This window comes from Acinonyx jubatus, chromosome E1 (genome assembly GCF_027475565.1).
Source record: "Acinonyx jubatus isolate Ajub_Pintada_27869175 chromosome E1, VMU_Ajub_asm_v1.0, whole genome shotgun sequence".
Lineage (NCBI taxonomy): Eukaryota > Metazoa > Chordata > Mammalia > Carnivora > Felidae > Acinonyx > Acinonyx jubatus.
In genome coordinates, this window is record NC_069397.1 from 12,310,601 (window position 1) to 12,326,353 (window position 15,753).

The 15,753-nt window shown below is 54.4% G+C and overlaps 1 protein-coding gene across 1 annotated transcript in view; it reads left to right on the plus strand.

The window, feature by feature from the left end:
- The first annotated feature begins 15,555 nt into the window (after positions 1-15,555).
- Positions 15,556-15,753, plus strand: part of MAP2K3 (mitogen-activated protein kinase kinase 3) — a 29,460-nt gene continuing 29,262 nt past the window's right edge. The window contains exon 1 of the mRNA XM_027047252.2: positions 15,556-15,751. Within this exon, the coding sequence (XP_026903053.1) occupies positions 15,703-15,751 (49 nt within the window). The 5' untranslated portion in view covers positions 15,556-15,702. The remainder of the gene's footprint in view (positions 15,752-15,753) is intronic.

A 15,753-nucleotide genomic window follows, 5' to 3' on the forward strand; every position in this document is an offset into this window, starting at 1 on the left:
GTGGGGATTGTGGCAGAGTGGGGACTCCTGCCCTGTCCAGAGGGGCAGCTGCTGCTCGCTCCAGCTGACTGTGCCATGTGGGAAGCCTGTCCCAAGGTTTCTTTGTTATTTTAAAACATTTATTTATTTTTTTTTTTTGAGAGACAGAGAGAGACAGAGCATGAGCGGGGGAGGGGTAGAGAGAGAGGGAGACACAGAATCCGAAGCAGGCTCCAGGCTCTGAGCTGTCAGCACAGAGCCCGACGCGGGGCTCGAACTCACAGACCGTGAGATCATGACCTGAGCCGAAGTCGGATGCTGAACCGACTGAGCCACCCACGCGCCCTCTGTCCTGGGGTTTCAACAGAAGCTGGAAATCAATAATAAATTGAGCTGTTCTTATGTTTACCTGATGGCAGCTGATTAGCAAACACAATTACGTGTGTCTGCTGCTAAGCCTTACATGGTTGGTGGAGAGCGAGAGATCCAGGGAATCGACGTATCCAGGTGAAGACCATGTGTGCATCCGTTGAGCCACTCTGGCCATTTCCACCACCACCCGCCACCCCGGGGATGTAAACTTTTTCAAAATAAAAAATTAGCGGGGGGGGGGCAGGTAGGTAAGTGAATCTGGGCTAGATCCTGATTCAAACAAAGAAATTCAGCCATAAAAGATATCTCGGAGACAATGGAGTGACTGGAATATGAATTGCGTATCAAATGAAATTACAGCTTTTCTCTCAGGTGGGATGATCATAGTGTGGCTACAAGTGAGACTATTGTTCTCGGGGCACACATGCTGAAGGGTTAGGAGCAAAAGGTTACGATGGCAGTAACTGACCCTCAAGTGATCCAGAAGACAACGTAGACCTACGTGTGGGAGAGAGAGGTGGCGAGAGAGGAGACTACGTGGGCCAGGAGTTAGCAATGGCCATCCGAGCCTCCAACTTCTTGTGTGCCTGAAGTTTTTCATAAAAAAGTTGGGGGTAAAGATGGAAAAAGCAACCATGGAGGGAAAACAAAATGTATGTGGGTGCTCAAAATGGCCCCCTGTTTGCCACCTGTCATTTAGCTCAATTAACCCCCATGCCAAATGGGGAAACTGAGGCCTAGGGAGAAGGAAGGAGCCTCCTCTTTTTGCCACTGATTTACCTTCCTAATTCATTTTCCTTATCCAGTGTGCGAGTGGGTGTTTGGGCTGGTGGAGATAAGTCACTTCCTCTCTCTTGGCCTTTTCTTTCTTCCTGATGGGTTCTGTTAGAGTCCCATCTTACAGAGGTGGAAACTGAGGCCTGGAGAGGGAAGTGACTTGACTGAGTTGCACATCAAGTTGGGCAGGGGAAGCTGGTCCTCAGGGATTCCTGTCTTCCTTCTGTCCCTAGACAGATTCCTTCTGTCCCTAGAGCAAGAGCACTCACTTTCGAGTCAAGAGGCCAGGCTCTGCCTCCAGCTTTGCTGTGTGACCTGAGGGCTGACCTAACTTCTCCGAGCTATAGTTTGGGGTGAGAAGGCTCCTGGCCTGCTGCCCTGTGAACGGTTAGAGCTGTCATATGTCCCCTCCCCTGCAGTCCTTGAAATCTCAGAATCCCCAGCTGTTACGCCCACCCAGCCTGCCCCAAAGGGCCATTGCCCGCCTCCTCTAGTCCTTCTCTTCCCCAACTCCAGACCCCCCAGCTGCTACTCCCCCCCCACCCCCCAGCCTCATCCTCACTCTCTGTGTGTTGGCTCCTATCAGGGCTTGGACCCATGATGTCACCCTTCTGAGCATTGAGTCTCCCCGCACCTCCCCGCCCCCGCCCCCCGCTCTGTGCTGCTCAAAGCTGGTTTTTTTTTTTTTTTTAATTTACGGACTGCCTTTCCTCCTCCTCCCCAAGCTTTTAAGGTATAGTTTACACCCCATAAAATTAATACATGTAAGTGTAATTTTGATGATTTTTGACAAAAGCGCACAGCTCCGTTACTACCTTCACGAGCATCCTGTAGAATATTGTCTTCACTCCCCAATTTTCCTCACGTCCTTTTGCAGCTAATCCTCCCACCCCAAGTCCCTGGCAACCACTGATCTGTTTTGCGTCACTGTAGTTTTACCTGTCCGGATGGCGTACAAATGGAATTGTATCCAATGTCACCTTTTGTAGTGCGGCTTCTTTGACTCAGCATAATGCACTTGAGACTCAGCCATGTTGCTGCCTGTATCTGTAGCCCATTCCTTTTTAGTTGCTACATAGTATTCCATGGGCAGATATGCCATAATTTGTTCTTCCATTCACAAGTTCATGGACAGTTGGGTTTTAATTATAATGCAAAAATATGCTATTGATATTTACATACAAGGTGTGTGTGTGTGTGTGTGTGTGTGTGTGTGTGTGTGTAAAGAAAGGTTTTCCTTTCTTTTGGAGTGGAATGGCTCGTAGATAGGTGTATATTCAATTTCATAAGAGACTCACAAGCTGTTTTCTAGGGTGGCTATACCATTGTGCATCCCTGCCAGCAAGGTTTCTGCGGATCCTGGTCAACACTTGGAATTGTCAGTGTTTTAAATTTTAGCCATTCGAATGGGTGTGTAGTAGAACGTCATTGTGGTTTTAATTTGCCTTCCCCTAGTGACTAATGATGCTGTTTTCAGCTTTTCACGTGTTTATTTGCCATTCGTGTCTCTTCTTTGGTGAAGTGTCTGTTTGGATCTTTTGCACATTTTTTATTGGGTTGTTTGTTTTCTAATTTTTGAATTGTAAGACTTCTGTGTATATTCTGGGTATGAGCCCTCTATCAGAAATGTGTTTTGCAAATATTTTCTTTTGGGCTTGTTCTGAGGATTAAATAACATCGTAAATGCTCAGTAAGTGGGTGTTTTATCATTACTATTCTTATGACTAATGCTACTTTATTACTCTATTTTGTCCTTGTGGATAGAACAAAACCTCATGCCTCTCGGGTTGGAACTCCCAGTGGCACCAGCCAACGGAAGCTCCCCAGGGCCCCCGAACCCAACCCTCAGGTCGGGCTGCAACTCCCGGAGGGAGACATAGCCTGTACTGGAGCCCAAGCATCTCTGTGTTGTTTGTTGCTTATAAAATTCACTTATCAAAACCAACCAGCTGGCCTAGGCTGCTTGGCTGGGCTGCTTGGCTGGGAGGGGAGGGTGGCCCAGAAGAGACCTCAGAGATACCCTCGCCCGCCCTGCCCTGCCCATGAGGCAGAGCCACATCCATCCCCGTCTCCCGCCCGCCTCCAAGACTCTGGTGTGCCGGGCATGCTCGGACATGCTCCCTCCTTCGAGCTTCACCACCGCACCCGGTATCTGATTTCATTTGCCAAGTGAGGCCCCTGAGGCTTGGAGAGCCCATGCGGCCACCCCAAGTCCCGCAGCCCAAGAAGGGTGGCACTGAGACACCACCGCGGGCTCTCTTGCACGGACATGGGTGTGTGCACGCACTCGTGTTCAGCGTTCACTCAGCTCGTGCACACTGCCAGCCTGGGCCGAGAACACCTGGAGGCAAACGGTGACTGTTTCCTGAGCACCTCGCAGGTGCCGAGCCCTGGGCCTGAGGGAGTTATCTCGCTCGGGGGAGTGGCTGTTGGCCCATTTTACCGATGAGGAAACTGAGGCTTGGAGAGACCAAGTGACTCACTTGTCAGAGTGGCAGAGCAGGCTTTGCACGCAGGCACGCTGTCACCTCGGCCTGAGTGCTGGACTGCTGGGCCCCACTGGGCCCACAGCTCTGTCCCTTCCGTGGGGCCCGCCCCAACCTGTGTGGCCAGCTGTTCTGTGCTGCTGGGCACAGTATGTGCGCATCCTCACTGACCAGCACGATACCGCTGGGCAGTCCCTCATGCCGTCCCCACTTCACCTTGACATGCCCTTCAAGCTTGTTGACTGATATGCTCCATCTCCAGACCCTTCTCCATGCCGTGATGCTTCTCCGGCTGCCCTCCCCACCCAAGCAGTTTATAAAAATGGCTTTTTTCATTAAAATCTTCCTGGCGGGAACAGGCAGACTCAGACACCCTGCTGGGGCCCCCGGGTGGGGGGTGGGAGGCCACGTGGCAGGCATGACCTGGCTGTGTTAAGACGCAGGTGCCCTTCGCCCTGGACACCCCCTTTCTGGGACTACCAGCCTCAGATATCCTGGCACGGTGGGAAAAGTTGTTTGCGTGAGGACGTTCGTTGTAAATGGGAAGTACTAGAAGGCACCCAAATGCCAGTCAGCAGGGGGCCTGCTAAGTGCATTATGGGCGACATGCGGTGGATTTTTTGCAGCTGCAAATGGATAAGGATGCTCTCCATGTGCTGAGATGAAGGAGCACGCAGAACCGAAGGGGGATGTTAAGTCACAAAGAGACGTGCAGGATCCTGAGGAAAGCCCAGATATTGCCTTGTCCGTGCAAGGATGGGATGCGGGAACACTGAGTCCCTGGAGGGTGCCCAGGTGGCTGGGGGACAGAGGTGAAGACGCTATTCACTCTCACACCTTTGCCCTTTTGAATTTTGAACTGAAATTTCCCCCTCCTCTGGGAAGCCACCCCTGATTCCACGAGCTGAGGGTGTTGAGTAACTTACGGGTCAGGATAGGGCTCCCCCCTTTTCTAAATCTGGCTGCCCCACCGGTTCTTGGGAAGTGCCTCCCATCCACTCATCGCCTGTCTGTCTTTGGGTCAGACCAGACACCCCTGAGGGAAGTCCTGGCCGAGGTACATCTTTCAGGGGAACCCACATGTCCAGCTCAAGACCCTAGGAGGCCACTGAATAGGCCCAGATCCTGAGGTCTCCTCCTGCCCCTGGGCCTCAGGAATGGGCTGATTCTACAGCCAAGCCTCTGTTGAGCGATATGTGCTAAACACATTCTAGTCCTCCCCTGACTCTTTAAAATGAGTACCAGTAAAACCTCCTCTTTACAGAGGAGGAAACTGAGGCTCACTGAAGAGTTACAAAACCCCAGAACTCGCCTGGGGTCATGCACTGGTGAATGGAGGGACTCTTGGCAGCCTCTTGAGGGAGACCGACCATCCGTGGTTTTTCCACCCTGGGGGTGCCTTTCTCTTGCCCTTGAATGAGGCTGGGGACCCAAGATGCATTAGGCCTGGGCTTGTGGGCTCCAATCCAGCATGATGAAGATAAGCACAGGGTTTTCGGGAACCCAGAGGAGGGAGCAGTAATTTCTCCTGGAGCGGCCGAGAAGGCTTGGGGGAGGTGGACTGGCACTCAGCCGAGAAGGACGAGATGGCTGTCAAACCCTTCAACTCCACATGTTTCCCACCAAGTTCACTATCTTCTCTTCCCACACCTGCTGCCCAGCCCGGTGTTATCTCTGTGATTGGCACCCTTCCCCTGAACCTGTGGGAGGCCCGAAGCCTCATCACTCTGGCCTCCTCCCTCGGCCTCCACCTTCTTCCTGCCAGCCACTGAGGCCTCTGGATCTTTCTCAGATTCTGCCACCATGTCCCTCACTCCTGTCCTATCTGGACTTGTCTCAGCTCCTCACTGGAGAAGGAAGTCCCCACCAGGGGCCCTGCCCTAGGAGTGGCTGACACACTGGGAAGTGTGGTAGGTGGTTCTGTGGATGGTCACCGTCCACAGTAGACTGCAGAAGGGCTGTGGAGGTTTTATAAAAATGGCTGCAAGTTCTCCAACGTTCTTCCCATGGGGAGCCAGTGTCTATGTCTCCGGTCCTTAAAACTGGTAGGAGTTTTGACTCCTACCAGTTTTGACCAATAGAGTAAGGCAAAGGTGACCCCGTGTGACTTCTCACACTGCATCAGAAAGGGCCACACAACTTCCACCTAGGTCTCCATCTGCCAGGCGGGGAGGAAGCCGTGGCCACAGGAAGAGGCTCTGTGTAGGTGCTCCCGTTCAAAGACCAAGCCGGGCCCAGCCCTGGAGTCCTCCTGGCCCCGGTGCCCAACACGGAAGTGAATGGGGCCTCGTGGTGAATCCGGCTGAGGCCACAGATGTGGTGGGTCACACACAGGCCACCCCTGCTGTGCCCTGAGCGTGATAAAATAGTTATTTGACACCACTGAGTTTAGGGGGCATTGGAACTGAGTTTAAGGGGGATGATTTTAGCAGGAAATAAGCAGACGGGGTGGATTTTGTGGCTTTCCCTGTCTCTGACCGTCATTCCTTTCTCAACACATATCTGCTGGGACTTAGGAGGGGCTGGGGGCTGGGGAGGCCATGCCGGCTTAGAACTCGGCTCAGGGTCAAACCCTAGAGGCACTGTTTTTCACTCCTCCGTGAAACAGCGGGGCTGGCTTAGAACCAAGGAAGTTTTGCTGTGTCCCCCTTTGCCTCCCACACACTGCTACACACACACAGCCTCTGATACCACTAGATTCTGGAGTTTTGGGACACTAGGTGCTGTCAGGTCCTGTGAGGCTCTCAGTTTGGGTATTGCGGGAAGGCTGCTCGTAAGAGGTGGGATTTGAGCTGTAAAGAACAGGCAGAGTTACAAACAATGATGACATTCTGTTTGTTTACATTAAAATATCAGATAAACATTGGCTTTGGGGACATATTAAACCGTGACATATTGAATATATGTGAAAAATAACACCTGGTTCTTACAGAAATGTTTGACAGAAAAGCATAAATAAGGCAACACATTCCTCTTTGCCCACAAGTCGCCATGGCCGAGCTGTTGGGAATATTTCCTTTTTTAATTTTTTTTTAAAGTTTTCTTATTTATTTTGAGAGAGACAGAGAGAGTGAGTCGGGGAGGGGCAGAGAGAGAGGGAGGGAGAGAATCCCAAGCAGGCTCCACACTGTCAGCGCAGAGCCCAATGCAGGGCTCGAACTCACAAACCACGAGATCATGACCTGAGCCGAGATCAAGAGTCAGATGCTTAACCAGCTGTGCCACCCAGGCGCCCTGGGAGTATTTCCTACATTCCTACTGAGCAACGTGAACCAGGCAGCAACTTTTGGCGAACTTTCCCAATGGCTCAAGCAAGGCAGACAGAAAACAGCCGGCAGAAGGGAGAGTTCCTACCACGACAGTGCCCTCGCTCCCTGCCCCTGCACAGTGTCTAAGGAGAAGGTCACAGCAGCCACCCCTGCAGTGGACCCAGATCTGAGCCATTCCCAGAACAACGCCGTGGCTGGGGGAGCACCTCGAGTGTGTGAGACCAAACATCCTTCCTGCCGTTTCTGGGTTCTCCCAGCCCCAAGCACACGCACTAACCTCCAAAGCCGGGGCAGTGGAAATTCATCCCTAGGAGGAGGGCTGAGGAAGCCACTTGTCTAAGCACGTCGGGGGCACGGTGGCCGCCTGCCCACCAGATGTCTGAATCAATCTCCGTCCTTCACTGGGGCCTCCCCCCGGGGAAGGATTCTTTCCACTAAAGAACGTCTGCAACCCTCCAAAGGACAGTTTCCCCGGGATGGACAACCTGAACACCCTTTCTCCCCTTATACCGGGAAGACGTGCAGTTGCCGGAAACAGAACATTTGGAAGGATGGGATGGCTGGGACTTTGACTCGCAGCAGGGGCAGGCTGGGGGTGGCGGCCAAGGGCATTTCAGGCAGGGGCGCTTCCCCAGCACAGGACTGCAGGCAGCGCCCTGACTCTAGGCCTGGAAGGGCACAGCCGGTCTCGAGGAGATCCCTCCTGAGGCCTCTTAGCGTGGGGAGGTGGGAAGCACTCAGCGCCACGCAGGGTGCTGTCAGGGACAGACCCCGGGCTTGGCTTGGCTTGGCTGGCTGTGCCGCCCCAGTGATCTCCACGGCAGGCCCCTCAGAGCGACCCTGGGCTCTGAGGTCGCGCCCCAGCCGAGACTGAGCCACCATGCAGCGGCCTCCCCTGCCCGGGGTCCCCTCTGGTGGGCACGTATGTCCCTTTTTGGCCAGCCCACAGCAGACCCTGGCCCGGGGTCTCCACCGCGCCCCCTCCTCCCAGGCAGAGCCACCTTCACGGGAGATGCTGGACACCACCAGACCCTGGTGGCCCAGCCTGCCAAGGGGCCCCGTACCCGGGCACAGGGCATCGGATGGCCTGCCCCGACTCCACGCAGAAAACAGGCAGCAGTCAGAACGGGGGTCAGCTGGCCCTTCAGCGGGGACGCGGCTGCAGCACTGGCCCAGCTGCGGAGGAGGGTGTGGGGGTCTTTATCCCCAGGGCTCTGGCGAGGCACTTGTGGCTTTTCTGGGGAGCGTGTGGCTGGCAGGCCTGAGCGTCCCCGAATGACTGCTGATCCTCCAAAATGATTCCATTTTGGCCTTCCACGGCCTGGGCCTGCTGACCCCTAACCTCGTGCCCTTCCAGTCCTCTACCCCACTCCCGCTGGTACTATGCTCTAGACCCACGGGCCTTTTTATTTTTCCTGAAGGTTTCCGTTTAATTTTTATGAAAGCAACGCATATACCTAGGGTTAAAAGTTAAACGGCATTACGAGGCTTGTAGGAAGGACAACAGAAACCCGGGAGCTGCCTGCTCCCGCCCCTGACAAACGGGAAGTGGGGAAGTGAGCGTGGACCGTGTGCCAGGCTCTGTTCTGGGCACTGAGGACACAGCGGCGTCCCAAACAGACCAAGTCCCTTCCGGCCACAGTTGATATTCTAGCGAGACCGCCTCCAACCCCTTTAGCTCTTCCTCATCTCTCCATGGCATGCTTATATTGCTATTTCTTTTTCTCTTCAATTTTAGACAGTATTTGATAGCTTCCAAGGATTTCGTTCTTTTACATATGGACCCGTGTACTTCTCCTCCCCCAAGCACCCAATCTGACGTCCTCAAAATTTTTGGATACATCAGTGTGTGGTGTTTACAATGTTGTGATTAAGTCAACATTGTTTCCAGCTGCGCTGCTGTAGCCCATTAGGACTACGGTTTCTATTTTGCGTTATTTGTGTTGCCAGGAGTTAACAATTGACTGTTTTTCCTTTTTGTGTCAAGGTGGGTGCTCAGGGGGTCCTTTCAAGCTGGAGGCTCATGACCTTTGTCTCTGGGAAGTTGGGAGGCACAACTGCTCCTTTTACAAACTTTTGTTTTTGATGTTTATTTTGAGAGAGAGACAGAGAAGGAGGGTGACGAGTGGGGGAGGGTCAGAGAGAGGGAGAGGGAGAGAGAGAGAGAGAGAGAGAGAGAGAGAGAGAGAGAGAGAGAGAGAGAGAATCCCAAGCAGGCTCCGCTGCATCAGCATAGAGGCCAACGTGGGGCTTGATCCCACGAACCATGAGATCATGACCTGAGCCGAAACCAAGAGTCGGACGCTCAACCAACTGAGCCACTCGGGCGTGGCTTTCAGGAACTCTTAACTTAGTTTGTTTCCACTCCCACCTGCCCCTCCACCTCCAGAAGGACCTGGTGCCTCTCAGGCTGAGTGTTTCTAAGAGTCTGTCATGTCCGTGGTCTGGTTTCGGATTGGCCCCCTCCTCTGAAACCCCTGATTTTACTCTCCTCCACTCTCTAAGTTGGTTGCTATTTGTCTATTCATTTTTTAGCTTCAAAAATGTTGTGGATTCCTCTTGCCCCTGTCATTGACTTTCTTATTCTCTTTGTCCTTGTGAATTTGTGCCTTAAGGATTTATTTATTTTATTTCATTTTATTTTATTGTCCTTTTAGAGGGGTTTTGGGAGGGAAAAGAGAAAAATATCCCCATTCAGTTCATGATTAACTAGAAGTCCCCTTCACCTTTCTCTGGGCTCCTACTGTGTACCATGGACCATGTTAAATCAGCTCCTACCCTCAGTTTCACATGGCTCTTTTTTTATCCCCAAGTCTGAGCTCAGAAGGTACTTCCTCCAGGAAGGCCTCCTTGACCACTCTGTCTAATGGTGCCTCTCTGCCACGTCACCCTGCTTTACTTTTTGTTCATAGCCCCACTATTTGAAATTATTTTATGTATTTACTTTCATTAATGTATTGCCTTCCTTCTCAACCTCTCCCAGAGCTGTGCTCCACGAAGGCAGGGACCTTGTATATCTTGTTCTTTCCTGTCTCCTCAGTCCTTAACATGGGGTCAGGCCAAAGTAGATGCTCAGGAAATATATGTCAAATGGATGGATGGATTTAAGTTTGGAATCTCCAAGAGGCAAAGTTCAGCATGACTTAAGGAAGAAGATGGTAATGGTCAGAAGTTCCTAGGAACGGAAGACACTTCCAGTGAGGGCATGAGACCCTTGTCGTAGGAAGGATGTAAGTCTAGGCTTGGGGATGGCTGAAAGGGCACAGAAGCATTGAAGAGAACAGGTGCGCTAATCTTCAAGGCCTGAGACACGTGGTTGGCTCAAGGTCACTCAGCTCCTTCCTGGGGGAGTTAGGACGCCCTTTAGATTCAAAAGCAGTCTTTGCAGGCGGATATTGGGGTGTTCCCAGGTCATGGAGTTGGCCTGATCTGGATGCAGCTTGCCTCTCTCCTCCTTGGTCAGGCTGGGCAACTTGCTTGTCTCTATGTTTGCACCCCTCCCCCATACCCTGGTGATAAGGACAACTCCGACGTCCTGGATTCTAGATAACAAGCATGAACCTTCTAGTAAAATGCCTGATACACAGTAGGGTGTCCTGATGATCTGGGTTAAACGTCTGGTTTCATTCTTCCTGGCACTGAGAATCAGGAAGCTGCTTGAAGCCTTGGGCCTCTGTTTCTTTGTCTGTGAGATGAAGTCTAACCGTGCTGACCTCGCTGGGTCACGTTAAGTCTCAGCCTTGGGGTGTGACAGGTGTCCCTCAACACGTGTCCCTGCCTCCTGGGCAGGAAGTGCCACTTTTGAGGACCTGGGGACACACAGGCTCTGCACTGAGGCTCCTGGGTGTCCAGAGCCCCTGAGCACCTTGACATGTTCCTGGGACGTGCCTCCCTGCAGAATACTGGGTCGGACGGACCCAAGTGCTCCGTCAGGAGCAAAGAGCTCGGCATTTTTCCAGAAAGCAGTAGCGAGAGCTCAAGGACGACTGTTTTGCTCAGGAGGAGGATGTTGCAACCCATTTAATGGAAGCTTGGGCAGAAAAGGCAGGGAGACCCTGTCTCCGTCTGCCCGTTTCAACAATAGGTCTGCCATTACTCGCTGCTTTAGGCATCTCCCTGAGCCTCGGTTTTCCTTTCTGTTAAATGGAGATGGTGATGCTAGTATGCATCTTGCTGGCGTGTTGTGAGCCTTTCTCCATTCCACAGTCGTTCACTGAGCGCCTGTGTGGCTGGGGACAGAGCGCCTGTGTGGCTGTGGTGTTTCCGCAGGCCAAAGCAAAGTCACTGCCCTCACGCGTCTTGCATCATAGTGAGTCCACGAGGTGATGTGCTTTGAGGGATTAGCACACAGTAGGTGCTCTAAAAATAGTACCTGCTGTTTGGCTAGCAGAGTCATTGAGCTTGTAGGAGTTCACCTTCTGATACTTGAGAGTGGTGACAGTGTAAACAAGGGAGGTGAGCCCCTGCCTTCCCCTCACCATTCTCCTCTGTACACTGTAACTTCAGAGCCTGATCCTGAGTAACAGGCTCCCACCTGCTGCCCCACTCTTCCCGGGGAACTTCCTACGGCCTTGAAGCACCCGCTGGCGCTGTGCTGGGCCTGAAGGACCCAGTCCCAGCTCCCGCTTTGGAGGAGCGCAAGTTCGATGGAGAGGCAGATGGGGGTGCAGCCACTGGCAGAGCCAGGGTCCTTGATGAGAGGGCTGGGGTGGAGGTGCAGGGGGTGTGTGTCAGGGAAAGCCTCCCCTTTCGATTTCACAACTGGGCCTTGAAGGAGGGTAGGAATGCATCGGGTGGAGAAGGCAGGGAAGGGCCTTCCTGGCCAAGGGAACAGCTTTTGCAAAGAAAGGTTTAGGGAGGAAACTTGGGCTGGCAGTGGCTGGAAGGGGGAGATGACTGGGGAAGTTCCCCACTTAGGGAGCCCTGGCAGGTTTGGGACATGGGCCGCCGTGTCTTTTGGAAGGCGCTCTCTGGCTGTGGTGTGGAGGAACTGGGGGCAGGAAGCAAAGCGAGGAGGAGGAGGAGGAGGAGGAGAGAGGGTGGCCGATGCTGCCCAGGGCTCCGTGAAGTGACCGGCAGGCGTCCGGCCACCATGCCAGAAATGGTCACCAGAGGGCGCTGTGTGTCAGCAACCTTGGAGGCCTCCGCTGGTGTCAGGGTGGTGTGTGGGCACAGCTGTGCCTGTGGGCTGTTTCTGCAGCTGTGTGGCCACTCCACACTCATGGTCACACTTGTGTCCCTTGCTGCGTTCCTGTGTGCAAGGGTATTTGGGGGTGTGTGTACTTATACAGGTGTGAAAGGGGGCTTGTGGGGTTTTGTGTAAGAGTGTGTGAGAATGTACAAGAGATCCAGCCACACTGTTATTCCCCTAGAAGCCATCCACCTCAGAGTCTTTGCACCTGCTGTTCCCTCCGCCTGCGTGCCTTTCTCCCGGACATCCTCATGACTCCTCTCTCACCACCTCAGCTCTGTGCTTACACGGCACCTTCCGCTGAGGCTTTTCCGGCCCTCCATCTTTAGAAGTACGGCCCCCACACCCAGACTCACTCCCTGTCTCCCTCCCTCCTCTGTCCCATAGCACTTCTTATCCACTGACAGACTGCAAGGTAACTTACGCATTTTGCTTCTCTGGCTTGCCCACTGGACCATCACCTTGCCGAGGGCAGGGAGTCGTGTTGTGTTTTTCTGGTTCAATTGTCGTGCCTTCAGTGCTAGGCACGGAGTAAGTGCTCAACAAATTGTTGTTGAATGACTGAATGAGTGAGCTTCCCCAATCCTGGGTTCAGACCGTCGTCTCTTTCCAGTCCTCTGCCATTCCAGGTCCCTCCCACCTCTGCTCACACCCACCTCCTCACCCTCTTCCTCCCTGTGTCTCGGCTTCCCTGAGTCTACCGACAGGGGTGTTTGGGACTTTTGTTCTCAGAGTCGGGGCACGAGGCAACCTGTTGTGACCCCATCAAACACCCCTTCTGGTTTCTGGGGGATCGTGGAGTCCTTCAGCCTCACTGTGCTCCTTAGAGGCGGAGGGTGGCCCGCAGATGTTGCGGTGACTAGCCGGGAAGAGAAGAAGAAGCCCTCCCGTGGTGTTTCCGCCCGTGGCAGCAACGCAGCTCTGCACCCCAGTCTGGCCCTCATACGTGGCCCCTTTCCCAGGGAGACTCTTCCTTGCTTCTCCGCCTGACAAGCTCCTAGGGATTCTTAAAGGTCCGTCTCAAAGTCACTTCCTCTGAGGAGTCTTCCCTGACCTCACCCAGGCGGTGTCTGGCACCTTCCTGAGACTCTTGCTCGGGCATCTATTCATAGCGCCCCACACGGAGTTTTGTGATTCTTGGGCTGTCAGGCTCCCTGACTAACCGTCGACTCCTCCAACTGAAGGGCCTTGTCTGAGTCACATGGGTGCCTGGGAGGCTGGCACGGGACTGGAGTCACCCCATCGATGTCTGTGGCGTGCTTTTCATCCTCTCTTTGTTCATTCCTCAGGTACTCATTAGGCACCTACTATGCACCAGGCCCGGGGCTGTGCATCAGGACTGCGGCAGGGGATGAGTGGGCAAGATTCCTGCTCAGGAAGGGCCGATGTCTAGAGGGAGAGCTGGCTTAAAAACAGAGCAAATAGGAAAGGCATTGGTGGCCCGAGCGCCGTGCAGAGAATAACCGCGGATTTGGGGGCGTGACCAGGAAGGCCTTTTAGAGGAGTTCATTTATGCGGAGGCTTGCAGGCAGGAAGGGAGCCACCCCCAGAATCTGGGCGGGGAAAGGTGTCTCAGGCAGAGGAGACAGCGAGGGTGAAGGCCCTACGAGGCAGGACTGGTACTGGCATGTTCGATGGACAGCACTAAGACCCTTGAACCTAGCAAGGAACAGAGAGGGCGAGGGGGAGTATGGGAAGCATGGAAGTCCAAGTGGATGGCAGAGGCCTGAACCTAGAAAACCCACCGGATGCGGTCCTCTTAGGGAGGTAGCTGCTGCTGGGTGCCCATTTTACAGATGGATAAGCAGCAGGTTCCGAGATGAAATGACTAGCCCAAGGTCACATGGCCCATCTGGAACAGAGCACTCCAGACACCCAGGAGTGGTAAGGCTGAGGTGGCTTCCTGGAGGAGGTGGCCCACAGTATATTTCCTGGGCACTTAGGAAGTATCAGGCCCTAAGCCGGATACTTCCAAGCCTCAGCTCATGAACTAATTTCAGAGGGCCTCACTGCCCCCATGGGACAGGTAAGTAAACTGAGGCATGGAGCTGTTCCATGACTTCTAGCAAGTGGCAGGGTTGACACTCAAACCTGTACCTGTCTGAGTCCACAGATCATGACTTTCTGTCCACTTCCTGGAAAGGGTGAGTGAGAGACACAGGAAGAGAATAATGATAATTATAACATATCCCCCCTTTTTTTATCTCATCGGGCCCTCTCCATCACTGTGTGGGTGGGGCTCTGCAGGGGTCACCCCTTTCTACAAATGGGCAGACAGAGGTCAGCTCCCTGCTCCAAGCATTTCTAGCAGGTGGTGGAATCTGCTTCCCTCACGTGAGGTCCCTGGTAGGTCACACACTCATGCCTGCCCAGAGGCAAGGGGCTGACCCCTTGACCCTTGCCAAGCGCTTCCTGCCCTCACTAGCCCATGGCTTGCCATCTGAGTCACTTGATCCCAGGGCCAGATTGGTCAGTGGCTCCTAAAATGCCCCTAGACTCCATGTGGCAGCACAAGGGAGGATTGGTCTGTCTGCATTATACATTATACAGTCTGTACATATAGACTGAGGCCCCAAGAGCAGAGAAGAGAAACACCTTACTCCCTGCCAGGTAGAGAAGGAGGGGCAGTAAAGACATGACCATGAATGCTACATTTACTGACCTCTCGCTAGGTACCACAAAGTTCACCACTGTATCTCCACCCATTTCCCGGTGCCTGAACACATCAGGCCCTCGGTGGATGTTTGCAGAAGCAGAGAATAGACGTGCGCACGCCAGACACCGTGCTTTCAGCGTTTTACAACATTCGGTCACCAATGATAGTCCGCGAAAGCCCGGGTCTCCTTCTGACCAGCGCCAGGAGGCAGGGCTGTTTCACACAGGCCGAACCCGAGGCTCAGGGGTTACCTGACTTGCCCAAGGTCACCGCCAAGTAGGCATCTGAGCCCAGGTCTCGCCCCGGGGACGCTCTTTTAACCCCTGCACAGCACTTTGCCTTCCCGCTCCCGGGGGCCCCAGCCCCGCCACCCCAGCATAGCTGGGGTTTTTTCCAGCTTACGCACCCCAGACGGGCCCACAAAGCTCACTGGCAGAGCACGACTGGCCTGGGAGAGCGCGGGGGCGGGGCCTAGAGCCTGACAGGCGCCAAGCGCGCTCAGCGAGTCCCCGGGAGTGGGCGGGGCTTGCGTCTTGACAGGCAGTGGGAGGGACGCCGCTCCAGCCTAGGAGGGGACAGAGCCTGAGCGGGCCTGGGTTTCCCGGGCGGGGGGCGGGGCTTGACAGACAGTGGGAGGAGCCCGATTTGGGGCCAGCAGGGGCAAGGCTTGCGCGTGACAGGCAGGGCAACACCGGCGTTGGATAGGCAGGGGACGGGCCCTGGAGACTGACGGGCCAATCGACGCGCGGGGGCGGGGCCGATGTCGGCGCCGTCCGGCCGGGGCCCCAGCGGCGCTGCCCAGTCTGGCTCCGGCACCGCCCGTCGCGGACGCGTATTTGCCGCCGCCGCCGCCGCCTCTGCTCCGCCACCGCGCCCGGGCCCCCTGCCCGCAGCCATGAGCGCTCTCCGTCCGCGTAGAGCCCGCCGTCCTCTCGATTAGTTCCTTCCGCTGCCCCTGGACCCGCCTGCACCATGGAGTCGCCCGCCTCCAGTCAGCCCTCCAGCATGCCCCCGACCAAAGGT